This window comes from Palaemon carinicauda, chromosome 31 (genome assembly GCF_036898095.1).
Source record: "Palaemon carinicauda isolate YSFRI2023 chromosome 31, ASM3689809v2, whole genome shotgun sequence".
Classification (NCBI taxonomy): domain Eukaryota; kingdom Metazoa; phylum Arthropoda; class Malacostraca; order Decapoda; family Palaemonidae; genus Palaemon; species Palaemon carinicauda.
The window spans coordinates 76,695,769-76,711,350 of NC_090755.1; the positions used below are offsets into that span (position 1 = coordinate 76,695,769).

The 15,582-nt window shown below is 35.4% G+C and overlaps 1 protein-coding gene across 1 annotated transcript in view; it reads left to right on the top strand.

Moving 5' to 3' along the window:
* The window catches only part of LOC137624548 (mitogen-activated protein kinase kinase kinase 4-like), a 242,614-nt gene that overhangs the window by 168,280 nt on the left and 58,752 nt on the right, over positions 1–15,582 (top strand). The window contains 7 exon segments of the mRNA XM_068355436.1: positions 1,103–1,267; positions 4,015–4,230; positions 4,729–4,835; positions 5,194–5,310; positions 6,390–6,469; positions 8,582–8,656; positions 8,659–8,751. Of these exon segments, the coding sequence (XP_068211537.1) occupies positions 1,103–1,267; positions 4,015–4,230; positions 4,729–4,835; positions 5,194–5,310; positions 6,390–6,469; positions 8,582–8,656; positions 8,659–8,751 (853 nt within the window).

Sequence of the window (15,582 nt, forward strand, 5' to 3'; positions counted from 1 at the left end):
AGCCAACAAAAACACAACTAATCTACCAATATATCAAAGCTCCTCTTTTTGTGTAATGATAACTTCCCATATATTCAAATCATGACTTAATGTTAATCAGGTAGTACCCAGCCAGTAGCCAAATTTCCCCATGCAAAATGCATCTGTGTGCTGGAACATAAGAAATGAATGGACAAATTGAACTGTTGAGTAGAATACTTTTTGAATTTTTTTTAATGAACTGAGAGCAACTTTTGATTGCTTTAATAGGTGCTCACTTAGGCTTTGGTAAAAAGTGGGATTAGAATGCTGGGAAAAAAAGGATTTAAGAGAGATACGCTCACTCAGCAGTTAAAAGGAATGCACTTGGCAGTGTTCAAAATAAGCAGCTTAAAGTGACCAGATTCTATTCCTCTACTAGGTTATTTAGCTAATATTTCTCTTCCATCGCCTTTCAATATCCATAATTACTGTCAAGGTTTTTGTTATTTTTACTTTAATGCTGTATTTACTTTTTTTACACTGAATCAGATTGGTTTAATGAGAGAATTTAAGGGGCATTTGTTTAGCTCTGGAGTCTGTGGTTTGATCTTGGTTTCTGTTCACATAGATAATGTCAGCCTTCTTATTCACACTTTCACAGCCTAGTATGCATGTCCCAGTGCGAGATAGGTCCCCAGCACCAGTCAGTAATAGGGAATGACTTTGTCTAAATGATTTTCTATACCTCATTCAGTGACAAATTGCAGTTTCTTTTTCTAATAATGGTTTTTAAAATGTTTTCATAACTGATCCAAACTATTTAGTTTTATTAGATATGAAAACAATAGAAATGTTTACAAAGTCATAACATGTTAGGCCCTTGAGTACTTAACAAACATCAAGTTCTTGACATTAGACTAATGTTGGGAAACTATGCATTATGTACTTATTAGTTTTTTTGTTAATACCACATTTGATTTATAGGACACTTTATTAAATAAGAGTGTTATTGTGCTATACAAATCTATACCTATGTTTCTGCTCTTATATCAAGGCAAAGATATCTTGAACAATCTAAGATTTACGGTGTTGTGTTTTACATAAGATATTTAATTCTTGAATTTTGTCTTTATGAAAACAGAAAGAAGCTTTAGAATTGTGCCAAAGTATATTGAAGAATATAGACCAAGTGGAGAACATGACCGATTTGGAGCAGGTTACTCCAGATGTGGATGAAATAGAACGTCGTCAGCTAGGCCTTGTGACAAGAGATGTGGTGCATCAGTATTATATGTTTGGTTTTGAGGTAATTCTTTTACATTGTTACTTGCTGTATGCTATTGTTCTCTCTCTCTCTCTCTCTCTCTCTCTCTCTCTCTCTCTCTCTCTCTCTCTCTCTCTCTCTCTCAAAAGTTGTCACCATGGTGAAGTATATGTACTGTACATGCAACAGAATGAAATTTGTTCCTACACAAATATAAACCTTTTTCCTTAAGTAGGGATAAGATCTTGGCAAAAGCTGGAAACGGGCAAAAGCTGGAAACAGCCAATGAAGAGTTATCAAGGTTCTGGCAACAATACCCTGTATTCACTACTGGTCCATGTCTGATAGCACATTGAACCTCCATTATAATTCTGGCCGTCAAGCTGCACAGAGATTTGTTCGACATTCTCCAGGTGGCCTGAAGTTTTTCCACAAACTATATCTCATTGCATAATGAGTGCGAATCAACTTGGTAAAGGAAAACTTGTCTTTAGCTCTTAGACATTAATTGATGCGGTCAAGTACATATAACACAAGGAAATCTTTATAATACAGTAATTTAATTTATCATGGGTATGGAAAAATTAGGAACACTTGAAAAATATTGTTGACTTTACTGTAGTAAATATGATCTACATATAATGGGAATTGAATGATTAACCCTTTGAGTGTTAACCCCTTACCAAATGATTTGTCACTCAAGCCCCAGTTCCTATTTTTTTAACATTTTATCCAACTCATGTTAGCACAATAGCTATAAAATATAGGACTTTACAACTTTCCCTATTGTATAGCTATTGATTTATAATGTTGCAAATTTTGTAACGTAAGTTTTCATTTTAACAAATAACAACAGACAGATAAAACTGATATTTATTGAATGTAAAATACACCCCAATGGCGCCAAAGGGAGTAGAAAAATCACATGGAAAATATGTCCAATGGTGATTAAAGGGATAATTTGCATGTCATGTAACATTTGTAGTTACAGTCGGCCCTCATTTATCGCAGGTTCGTGCTTCGCGATTTCAGTTTTTCGCACATAAAAACAACGTAATGCCTATTGAATAAAAATTCTCATAATTCCAATAAAATTAACGCTGCGCGATAATTTCAAATAGCCCACACTCCTTAATAAGCCAATTTTTTGAGCAATTGAAGAAGACACAAAACTAATGTGTTTCTCCAAAGTAAATTTGCTGTCGAAAATCACACCTGAAATTTTAAGAGTCATACAGAGTTAAAGAAACATTATCAATGCTGAGATCCAGATGTTGAGGAGCCACTGTCCTTGACCTACTTATAATCATACTTTTGATTTTTGTTAGGATTCATCTTCATACCCCATAATTTGCACCATGCACTAATTTTAGCTAGATGTCTATTAAGGGATTCAGCAACCTCAAATCTACATTCAGGAGATGGAATTGATGCAAAGAGAGTAGCATCATCAGCATATGCAACAATCTTGTTTTCTAGGCCATACCACATGTCATGTGTATATATTATGAAAAGTAATGGGCCAAGAACACTACCCTGAGGAACACCAGATATCACATTCCTATACTCACTATGGTGCCCATCAACAACAACTCTTTGCGATCTATTACTTGAAAATTCAATAATGATGCTAAGAAACGACCCACCCACTCCTAACTGTTTGAATTTGAAAACAAGGGCCTCATGATTAACACGGTCAAAGGCAGCACTAAAATCAAGGCCAATCATACAAACTTCCTGACCACAATCAAGGGATTTCTGTACAGCATTGGAGATTTTAAGAAGGGCATCACATGCTCCAAGGCCTGAACGAAAACCAAACTGCAGGGTGGGGAAAAGCTGATTATCTTCAGCAAACATATTAAGACATTTTGCCAAAAGACGCTCAAAAACTTTAGATAATATGGGAGTTATGGAAATTAGGCGGTAATCAGTTGGACTTGAGCTACCACAACCACATTTACATAGGGGAGTAACATTACCAATTCTCCAACAAGTACTAAAAGCTCCTCTTCTTGCTAAGTTGCACAAAATAACAGATAACTTTGGGGCTAAGAAATCAGAAGTCTTCATAAAAACAAAGGAAAAATACCATTTGGGTCTACACCTCTATAAGCATTAAGGTCCATCAAGAAAGTTTTAATTTCACGAGATCGAAAAGGTAAACTAGTTAGTTTAGCCTCAGGCAAACAGGAATGAGGAAGCTCGAGTTTCTCATTACTCTGCTTACTGTCAAGCACATCAGTCAAAAGGGTTGCCATTTCCTTTGGACAGTAAGTGGCAGAGCCTTCTGGTTTAAGTAAAGGAGGAACTGTTGTTATTGTGGTTATTCATTTATGCATCAATTATAACATTCATACTGATAATTTTATAATTTTATTTTACCTTTTAACTTATTGAACTAGATTAAATTTAGAAATGGAGTAAAGAATTTTTGTCTACTGTATTGTACTTTATTTTGCAAAAAAGGAACTCACATAATACAAGAGATACATGATACAGTAATTTTTTATGGGTGAAAATTTTTGGGGTCGCACTACATGCAAGATTGGCTTTTACACAAGTATATATGGTACGTTGTTGAAAGTTTAAACAGTATTCCAGCTTTGCTAAAGTTATACCCTATTTAATGACTCAGGTTGTAAAGTTATGATAAAGAGATTATTAAAATTTTATATCTTAAATTCAAGTAATTGTAGATGAAAAATTCAGTTTTAATTTCTTTATTATACAGTACTAAGGATTAATATCTTGAGAAAATGAGTCACCAACCTTTTATTTCTTTTCAGTATCACAAAGAGGTGACTCGCTTAGTCACAGGCCATTTTCGCACTAGTGTTTCATCCCTATTGGTTTCCTTGGCAAGAAACTGGATGAAATTCATTCAGACTCATTATTCTAGTGGCAAGGGAGAGCGACCACGATGGGCAAATGCCGGCCTCGAATTTATTGTGTTCACCTGCGATCCAAATAATACAAAGCACCTAACTGATGAGGATTTCAAGGTATGTATAACAATTTTTTCACCCTTGTACATGTGGATTATCTTTCTCATTAAATATGTAGGAGAATGACACTTCAGCTCGGTAAAAAAAAATGAAATATCTAGCCTCATAACCGATTTAGATTCTTAAGATTAAGTTTGCATGTAAACCAACTTATTCAACAATTGTTTAGCCGTTGGAAGATGTTACTAATGCAGATTTATGTAAAACTAGTGTGTTTATCTTAGAGATTAAGTCAAGAAGTTTACCCAAAAACAAATCATGGGAAAAAGGCACTATAAGAATAAACAAAAATAGTGTTTGGTGTTTTCTGAGTACAGTACTGTACATTATATAATCTTTTAGAATTAATGACAGACTAAACTACCAAATGATGATTCTATCATACCTCTGTAATTTCTGCCTTAACTCCTTTTTTTTTTTCATGGCATCCATTGAAAATATATTTGCCATTAGTTTTGTTTAATAGTTGAAAAGCCAATAACTTTTCTCTTGCAGAAATATGTAGAAGAAATAGAAGATTGTCGTTCATATATTATTGGAACTGCTCCTGAAACACCACAGCCAACAACCCCTTTGACGCCTGTGCTACCACGCCACTTCAGGTGAGCTCGTATGGACGTAGAGGAATATTTTATGCATTTATTGCAAATTGTACTTGGCTTTTTATCATATTTTGACTTACTAAAACCTTGAATAACCAAATATGCTAATTTATGACCCACAAATTTTGAGGGTTTGTTATCCAATAATTTAAAACAATAAAACAAACATTGTATAACTCATTACTGTTTAGGCTTTTCTTTATTTGTTTTAGGCTGCATTGTAAGAGCTAGAAATGATAAGAACTACTCTTTGAGGGTACAGTATATTTAAGCTTTTTGTACCATTTTCACAAAAATTAGTTTTCACATTGTATGTTGCTCCACAAATTTCTTTTAAGAACAGTTGTATCTTTAAAAGGTCTTCATCTGCCTCATCGCTCAGTCAGTTGCCGCCAGATAAGTCTTTATACCAGTCACCAGGTACTGGGGACAGTTCACCCTCGGTGAATCTAACGGACAGTCCCATGCTAATAAGGTGAGTAACATTGAAATCTTTTGCCATCATTTAGAGTACTTTATGACATTTCATAATATATCTGGATTATTTTGAAATGGATTATAATCTGAAATAAATCACATATCCAAGAGTATTTATGGTGTGACTGGTAATAAATTTAAGTGTATGTATTCCTGCAGCTACAAACTTACCTTTCATAGTATAGCAGCACAATGATCATGAGAAAAGATTTTTATAGTTACATACACTCCTTCTCTCTTTACATGTTATCTTTGTTCAAACTTTCATTTTCTTTATTAACTACAAATTTAAATTGCAGATTTGTTAAATGCACTTAACAGCGATGGTTGAATATCTTAAATCATAAGTTTAACTCACTACTTAGGTCAAAGTCTGGGTCCACATATCAATATAGTATTTATTCCCTTGTCAGCTCTCAATCTTGTGCTACATACAGGGGTAGTTCTATCAGTACGCCTCATGCAGTACACTGTAGGGTCTTTGTAGCGTCTCTTCAGTAACCAAGCGGCCCCCCTTTTTAGCCTTCTATATTACCTTCCTTCCATTTTTATTTCATCTATCTTTCTGTCAAAGCTCTTTCAACTTTACTTTCTAGTGTATCGGTGGAGTCTCTTCCTAGTTGCTCCTGTGCGCTGAATGGCCTGGGCATCATTGGCCAATTTTTTTCTTTATAAATCCATCCATCCATTTTATGAGCACATAACACTTTTTGATGATGTACAGATTTTGATATAATTTCTTGCATTTTTGCTTTCCTTATAGTGTTCACTTTATCTCTAATTGCATGTAAAGTATTGTACTTATAACTCGAATAAAACAGCATAATAATGTATTTTGGTCTTGGTTTATAAAAATTCTTCGTTATATATTGTATATTCTGTCTTGAATCTGGAGTCTTTATTTTTGTGCTTCTAAAGCTGAAGAGGCACTTTGGAAACAGTGTGAAAGCTCTTGACTTAGAATGAATAACAAATTGTACTTATATTATTTTTAAATCATGTTCTGAAGGTAAATTTTACTTCCAACTTTCCCCTGGAGCCTTTCATTTTCTCTAAAACCATCTTTTATTTAAACAGGAAAAATATTCTTCGAAGAAGCTGTCATAGTATGGAGAAAGCAAATGACCAGAATGATAGCAGTTTTCCAGGAACTTCAGGTATTTATTATTGTCATTAATTTACTCATAAATCTATTAACAATTATATCAACATTTTGAACTAATAAACTGTTTGATTAAAACTTATGAATTAGTATTATCATGTATCATTATTAAATACATATGGAATTTTGTATTTTGAACATTCTTGACCATGACATGTTTAACCCTTTTTACCCCTAGGCTATTTGGAAATTTCAACCCTTAACCCCCAGGGGGGTTATTTTTTTCCCAGCACATTTTGCAGTATATTTTTTTAAATGGCTCTGACAGCCTTAATTTTTGTCATAGAGAGGTCAGGTTTGTCTCATTCTCTTGGAAATGCCTGAATTTTCTCAAAAAATTATCAAAAATATGAAAAAAAATATTTTATAGCATTTTTTTGCAAGGACGTACCGGTACGTCCATGGGGGTAAAGGGATGGCTTTTGTGAAACGTACCAGTACATCCTTTGGGGGTAAAGGGTTAATATTTTGAAATTTGAAAAATAGAACGTATGTTATTTGTTATGGGGGGTAACTATGGTTTAGCAAATAGTATATAAGAAAATTCCGTGTTAATAGTTTATTAATCTAGGGCAAAGGTTTTAAAAGGAAACCCCTCCTACCGTTTAATTTAAAAGGTGATGAGGGGCTAAGGCCTGACATAGTTGGGTTCAATAGATATTTATTGTTGTTTTCAATTATAGTGATGAAGGAAACCAAATATAAAAATAATGTAAACATACTGGTTGAATTGGAGTTAAGCGATACATCACAAAATGCTTATACGAAGTTGGCTATCTATAGCAGAGAACTATAGTAAGCTTTTACAGAATACTGTATGCTCAAAAGTAAATTTGTTTAAATCTCTGTATCGATTAAGAACCCTTAAAACACCTGCAGGTTTTTACTGAAGAGAAAAGAAAGTACAAAGGAGGAAGTGTTGGAGTAGAATAATAAACATAACCCCTAGTGGCTGTTCTTACAGTTCTGATAAAGAAGGAAAAGAAAAAAGAAATAAGTAACCCAGTATTACAAACATTACTAAAAGGTTAAGGATAGGTTAATTGAAAGTACTACATGTACAAAAAAGTCAAAGGACAATTAGATTGAATCATATATCAAATACTAAGAATTACACGAATAAAGGGTAAAGGCTTACAATGTTAGATATACTGTATACAGGGAATACATGATTAAAATCTGCTTAAATGAGAAGTATATAATTACAATCAAAGCTTGAAAATGGAAGAATTGAGTATGTGGTGTATTTTTACCCAAAAATATAGTTTGGGACCATTTCTAAGGGATCAAGAAGTAAGGTGTAAATTAAGTTTGGATTATAACACAAAGAGGAATTTATCAGTTTCATTCTCATTAGACCTCTGTGGTGTAAAGAGTTATAAATTTGTTTACCAAGCTCACCAAGTCACAGTTCTAGACTCATAGTGCATACCTTTACGATCTGTTCACAAGAGGTGAAAATTGGGGAAAGCTAAATTTGATGTTGGACAGCTAAGTAGGAAGGTACTAAAGAGAGAAAATGAAAATTAAAATGCGGACAAAATCTATTGTGTAGAAAATACTTTTGAACCATATACAGAGTGACATATTACGTGGCATTCTGTTTGTAGTGGTAACCCTCTACAAAGCATAACTTATGAGTTTCATTGCTAGCATTGTAAAAATTAAGAAAAAGAGAATAGTGTATAATGTCATTTAGTTACTGAAAGGATCGGAGAAAACTGTGATCTGACAAGATGATGTAATTCTTGACTGTATCGTTAGTAGAAGCACCAGTCACCAATCTTGGGATTCAGGTTGGTTGAAGATTTTTACTTGACAGCTGACAATTTAATTCTAAACTTTATTGTCAATATACATTGTGTAATATTTTCCTCTGATTAAGAATGTATATGTTTTCAATTCAAATAAGATAATAGAGTAGGGATCAAACCTAAGTTTATTTGTTAACTAGAAATATTTTCCTCAAATTTCCATATACAGTATAGTAATGTACAGTATTAACTCCATATTTATACATATTAGATCAGATATTGTCATTTAAATGTATTACTTTATTTTCAGTGTATTTAATGCTAATATCACTAATTCCTATATTTTTATTCAGCAGAAAAACCAATTGAACGAATAAGATGGAAAATAGAAGCTCTAGATCAGAGAATTGATGATTATCTGCGAGAAGATAAGTGATTGGTAGAGTGTCAGCAACTCAGAGGGACAGAATAACTTTCAAACCACGCAATGTTAGCTTTTCTTGGCAACGTGGATTTAAGATTGGTTAGTATATTACTGCACTTTCTTCTTTTCTTTTGTAGTTGCTAAACAAATATTTTTTTAATATATTCTGTAGAAATCTAAATGACCAGGAATTTTTTTTTGACGATTCTGTAAACTTTTTGCCAGTTGCAGCTGCTGTGTGGAGTATAATGAAGAGATTTATCCGAATAAAGTAATAATAATTATAGAAATTGGACTTGTATCAATATATTTATATATGTTTACGGAACATAACAGTTAGCATATGACACAGGGCCGATTCACACTGTACGATTCGTTTTCGTACGGATATGGTTCGTTTACATTCCAGCAAAATGTCGGTGAGTTAACACAATAAGTTTCGGATACGTTCAGTCTAGATACAGCTGTGGCTGCGATATGGCGCCAAATCAAATTTTTTTTTATCTTTTATCAGAAAACACACATTTACAATCTTGCAATTTATAGCATACACATATAGTATATTTACGTGAATATTTTTATATTTAACATATACTTTATTTACAATTGTAATTTTTACCAATTATCTAAATGTTTTTAAATCATAAATCGACTCTTGAATACTTTTTAATAGAAAGTTTTAAATCCAATTTCATTTACATTAATATTAATATTTGATTACTCTTAAGCAGCTTGCTGCAATAGCATTACTTGTAGATGATGAAAGTGCCAAAGGAAGAGGAAGGGGGAAGGAGAATACTGTACTCTATGTAAACATATTACTAGACAATGAAATAAAGTCTTAAGTCTTACCAGTATGTCAATATTTCAATTCAGTGTTTTAATTCAGAAAATCTAAGATAATCTACTCAAGGCCAATACTAACCTCCGAGAAAAAGACATTTCACCAAGGGAGACTTATGTTTGCCTCAGGGTATCATTATTAAACTCAATGTGCTATACAATGAAAATTTTATTATACTAATATTATTCACTAATTTTATTACACACAATTATTTTTCATTCAATATATATATATATATATATAGTATATATATATATATATATATATATATATATATATATATATATACATACATACATACATACATACATACATATTTTTGGGCTAAGCCATGTCGTCCTGATGGAAGTTCCTATTAGTAGCTTCCTAAGGGATATATGTTACTACAGTGAATATTCCCAGAGAATTCTAACTCCTGGCGCAAATATCCTTAAAATTTCTCTCAAGGATATCACATAATATCAGGGGACGTATTCTTGACACACCACAATAGCAATCTGCGCCCCGATTAGCATTTAGAAGGGGAGCCGTATCAAGGTTACCCTAGTTCCTATAATACTATCGAGTATCACAACAGCGCCATATCCAAGATGGGGGACATTCCTAATTCTGTAGCGATTTCGCACGGTGGTGTTCCCTGTTGATCTGACCTTTTTGATCGATTTTCAAGGATTATTATGCAATCTCAGCTTCTTTCGCCTCTGGAAAGTTGAGTATTGATTCTTTACAATTGTGTAATTTAGCTCCTTTCTCACAGTGAAATTAGAGTAATTTATTGTGATTAGGAGCTAGGCTTGTTACCGGAGGCGCCATGGGCGCTGTCGTTCGTTAGGCATGTGTTATTTAGTTAGTAGAACGACATTCCCGCTTGAAATAGCAATTAATTATTTAATTATGAAAGCTATTTAGGCATTTTATACTTGTAAAGATATTTATATGCATAATTTTCCCTTTTTCTATGTCGATCGTATAAGTCAGAGTTTCGGTGATTTAGGTAACCGAGATCTCGTCTTGCCTAGGTAACCTAACCTAGGCGATATAGTATACTTTCGACATTTCCCCGGTTACCCTCGTGTATTGGTTTATCAATTCAACGGAGATAGATATCTCCTAGAAATATTATAAACCGATACTCGTCACTAGTGGAGATTTAAGGGTAATCTTTCTTTCCCTGTGAGTGTAGCCTTAGGCTACAACCCTAGTGGGTCGTGCCTCGAGTTTTCATTCAGGCATGAATAGCCTAGGTTTTCTGTCCCTTCCCTTAACTGCAGATAGCAGGTTTGGGATTTGGTCAGAACCTCAGAGTATTTAGTCTTGTGCCGACAGTCGGCCGGCAGGGTGAATAGTAATTCCCCTGCCGGCTAGGCTGCCGACACAGGAGGCTAGCCCTCCCTAGGCCGCACCTGAAGTGGTTGTATGATGCCGCCACCTTCTCCCTGTGGTCTGGAAGACTAGTCCTGTACTCGCAGACCCTAGACTGAAGAATAGTTATTCTTCTGAGGCCTAGGGATGCGCCGGCACTGGAACTCTGTTTCTCCCTTGTTAGGAGGAGGCGGCACTGCTGCCATCCCCTTAACTGTATTGGCAGACCCTAGGTTGGAGAATAGAAATTCTCCTGCCACCTAGGATGGTGCCGATACTGAACAGAGTTTCTTAAGGGTGTGTAGGACCGGCAACCCTTGCCGGCTCCTTCCACACCTCATACAGGACCCTTTTCCTCCCCCTCTGTTCTTTTGTGATGGCCGAGCCATCGTATTTCTTTGAGCCGTCTTCCTGCAATCTCACCGTTGCCGGTGGATTGCGGGGGACCGGCCAGACTCCTACTCTACAGCTGTTGTCCGACTGCCTGCGGCTATGCCGGCTGCTGGCAGCCATGACAACTGCCGGCGGCCATGTTTTATACAACTGTCGGGTGTTGGCGGCTATGCAGGCTGCTGGCAGCCATGTCATCTATCGGCAGCCATGTCATCTATTGGCAGCCGTGACGGCTGGCGGCTGCTGGCAGCCATGTCATCTATCGGCAGCCATGTCATCTATCGGCAGCCATGACGGCTGGCAGCTGCTGGCAGCCATGATGGCTGTTAGTGGGAAGTCCCTTCGTTCACCAAGGTTCTTCAGTCCTCCCTTGGACTGCCGGCCACAAGTTCTATTGCTGGGGTATTAGCCTGGCCAGCGGTAGGCCGGCCAGACCAGGCACAGATAGGAGCTGACTCCAGCCGGCAGTATGCCGACTGTACCAGTGCTGTCGGGTGCTAGCCTGCCGGCTATGTGCCGGCCGGACCTTGCGGCGATGGTACTTGTGGCTGGATGGAAGCCTGAATGTTACATTCTCCCCTTCCATTTGAACCTTCTTTCTGGAGAAAGGCAGTAAATTAGATATTTACATCCTTAATTACTGTAGTGTATACATACACAGTAATAAGGCAGCCTTCACTCCATGCTGTCTCTCTCTCTTTTAGCTAGCATGCTGGCTGCGCTGGCAGGGACCTAGCTATGCGGCTATATGCCGGCTGAATTACACTATATGTTTATACAGGTAGTCAGTATATTTGCAGTATAGGATACACTGCAGATAGAAAAACTATTGTATATATTATACTAGTACAGTAGTGTCCCGTATTATGCAAGAATTTGGGCGATCAATGACTTCGTATAAATGTAAAATCTCATATTTCAAAACACAAAACTAACAGAAATAATTCCATTGGGGCCATGGCAACCAGCAACTTGCCTATTCAAATGGGTTTACTACCATTTCCAATACTTTCTATGTACTATACTGTATTTTTTTATAATATCAAATTGTTCTTGCAAATAAATCAAACATTTCAATATATTTTAAAGTTCTAATAACTTGAAAAAAGGTTAGAATTAAACACCGTATATTTTACGTTATAAAACGACCCAAAATACAGACAAATTTTAATGTTTGTCATATCTATTGTATAAGACAACTAGTTAATAGCAAAACCATCACTCTATAGACTAGCTTTTGTTGTAACATTGAAAATCCAGAATTATCAAAAATAAAGGCGATTTTATATCATGCGTTTCCTAAACACGCCAAAAAGTACAATAAAAAACGACAACCAATGTTTTGTTTACGTTTATCTCTGATCATAACGAAGAAACAGACGCATTTACACCTGTGTATAGGTTAGTTTTTGCATCGTCAGCATTGATTATATGTTGATTTTGTTATTACCAATGTTCTACTTAATTTTTCTTAGAACTTCAAATGAATGATGCATTTATATAATGTTTTTCTTTATGACGCCGCCTGAAACGGAAACCTTTCATTCGTTTACTGTATGCTCCATCTTCGATCATAATAAACAAACGAAGGCATTAAACACGCATGATCAAAGTGATAAATAATGATATTAAAAGCTTTTGTAAATATGTTATTACAATATTATTTACCGTATCTACTGTATATAAATTCCTACATACGTAGCCAAGCAGGAAATTGTTTTTTTTTTTTTTTGCGTTGATTAGCAATAACAAACTGCTGCTAATGACAGAATGATAATTTACGATAATCTAAACTGTTACTAAAGTTGATTGTCCATTCCATATCCAAATACTTTTTCCTAACTTCAGTTATAAGTCAACTTGTATCCCCCTCAACTATGAAACCATCTAAAAAAAAGTAAGAGAAGAAGCAAGTACTAGGCCGGTCTTTAAAGTTATCAAACAATTAAGTTACAGTACCGCTATAATGTTCGATGTGACAGAAATGGTGCGAGATTGGAGAAAGTAAGAAAAATTGAATTATGATTGATTTTCAATATAACTGAAACTTTGTGAAGCAAGAAAGATTTCATGTGTTAGTGAGATAGAGAGAGGTAAGAAATGAGAGGTAGTGAAAAGTAGCCCCAGAGAGAGAGAGAGAGAGTTTTAAATGTACTAAACAAAAAAATATGATAGGTCATAACACATTGTACTTATGTAATATCAACTGTATAGATGGTTTTAATAAGTTAAGAATGGTATAAATAATACTTTGTTACTGTATTCGTACGGGCATATTATTGAGAGCGGCAGCTAGACATCAGCTGATTGGATCACAGCCAAAAGTAAGCTAAAAGAAGTCAACAATACTCGATTTTTAAAACGCACCCGAAATTAAAACAAAAGTACACGTTTTCTTAATGTGCAATTAACTATTTAAAGAGTAGCAATTTTCTAGAATAAAAATGTTTCCTAAACATTAGTGGTTTGCTGATGAATTCGGATGCCGTATTTGAAGCTCCGATTGAAAGATGGACGTAGACACGGTATAATTTTTTGTTTCATATTTAATTGACACTTTTTATCAGGAAAACCAATTTTGGTTTCTCATCTATATGTAAGTATTGTATAACGAGAGGAGAGAGAGAGAGAGAGAGAGAGAGGAGAGAGGAGAAGAGAGAGGAGAGAAGAGAGAGAGAGAGAGAGAGGAGAGAGAGAGATGAGAGAGAGAGAGAGAGAGAGAGAGAGAGAGAGAGGAGAGAAGAGAGAGAGAGAGAGAGAGAGAGAGACGAGAGAGAGAGAGAGAGGAGAGAGAGAGAGGAGAGAGAGAGGAGAGAGAGAGAGAGAGAGAGAGAGAGAAGAGAGGAGAGAGAGAGAGAGAGAGAGAGAAGAGGAGAGGAGAAGAGAGAAGAGAGAGAGAGAGAGAGAGAGATCGATCAGCTGTTGTAATCGATATGCCCTTGTTTTTGTTTCTTGTACCACCTGAAGCGAGGAATTGATTGCCACAACCAACAATAGTCATGTTAATTTCATTCTTAAACTTGGTTGCCATATGTGAAGTAAAATTTTATTTTCTTACACAGAGAGAGATAGATAGAGAGAGAGAGAGAGATTTTCTGGCATCAAATCTCTCTCTCTCTCTCTCTCTCTCCTCCCCGAGAGCTCTCTCCGAGAGAAAGGTTTTTCGTAATTATATAGTGTACTATACAAAACAAATCTTTGTAAAGCAAATCTATACTGTTAAAATATGACAAAATATTGCCGGACTTCGTTACTGAAGTTTAGGCTATTCACTGCCGATAAACGAACCCAGCCTACGTTTGAAAACCTTGAACACCCGAAAGGAACAATAAAGCTTGTATATATAATGCACTAAATAATTAATGCTTTATACCATCATTAACACTATTATTGAAATTATCGAAAGGTCAGAGAAAAGATAAAGATTGCCAAGAACGTAACCACAATTCTGTTTACATTTTGTCAGCTGGACTCGCACAGTTAAAGTTGATTTCATTGTTGATGTGGAATTTTCTTCCTTAAATAGGCTATCTATTATGAAATTATGTTAATAAGATGTAAGGTTAATATCGTTTTGTAACATTTAGTATCAACTACCGTATTTAGGGCTACCAGTATACTTAAAAAGACAATAGATTTGATACATTTTGTAGTGTATGACTCGCAGACTGTTGAAACAGCTTCGCAGATACAGAAAATTTATTTTGAAAAATAGCAACCGCTATAAGTGGGGAATCGTATAATTCGAACACGCATAATTCGGGACCATACTGTAGTTATTTTCCAATATATCTTGGGTATCCTTGCCCGGGTGTTTGCTGAGACCAATCCTATATTGAAAGAATATAATTTCCTCCATATCTGATTAGAAATCAGTTTTCATATTACCCTACAATATTAAATCATTTAAAGGGCTGGTGGTATTACACTTCTAACCCCAAAAGGTTAGAACCCTTATCCTGAGTTTCCCTGATCAGGAAACTCTATGATTTTAATATTGTAAGGGAAGGTCACAGCAAATAGGCTGGGTGGGATACACAAATATATGTCTTTTATATTTCCTAGTCCAGTCGGCGTCATGCCGGCTGGACCGTGCCGTCAGATGCTTGCCACAATGGAAGCACACTGGCTGAACTACATTATATATAATTATACAGTACTCGGTATTTGCAATATAGTATATACTGCAAACAGAAAACTATAGTATGATTATACACTAGTTATTTTCTAACATATCTTGGGTACCCTTGTGCGGGCTTCTGCTGAGACCGTTCCTATATTGAAAGAATAGAATTCCTTCAATACTCTGATTAGAAATCAGTCATCCTTAC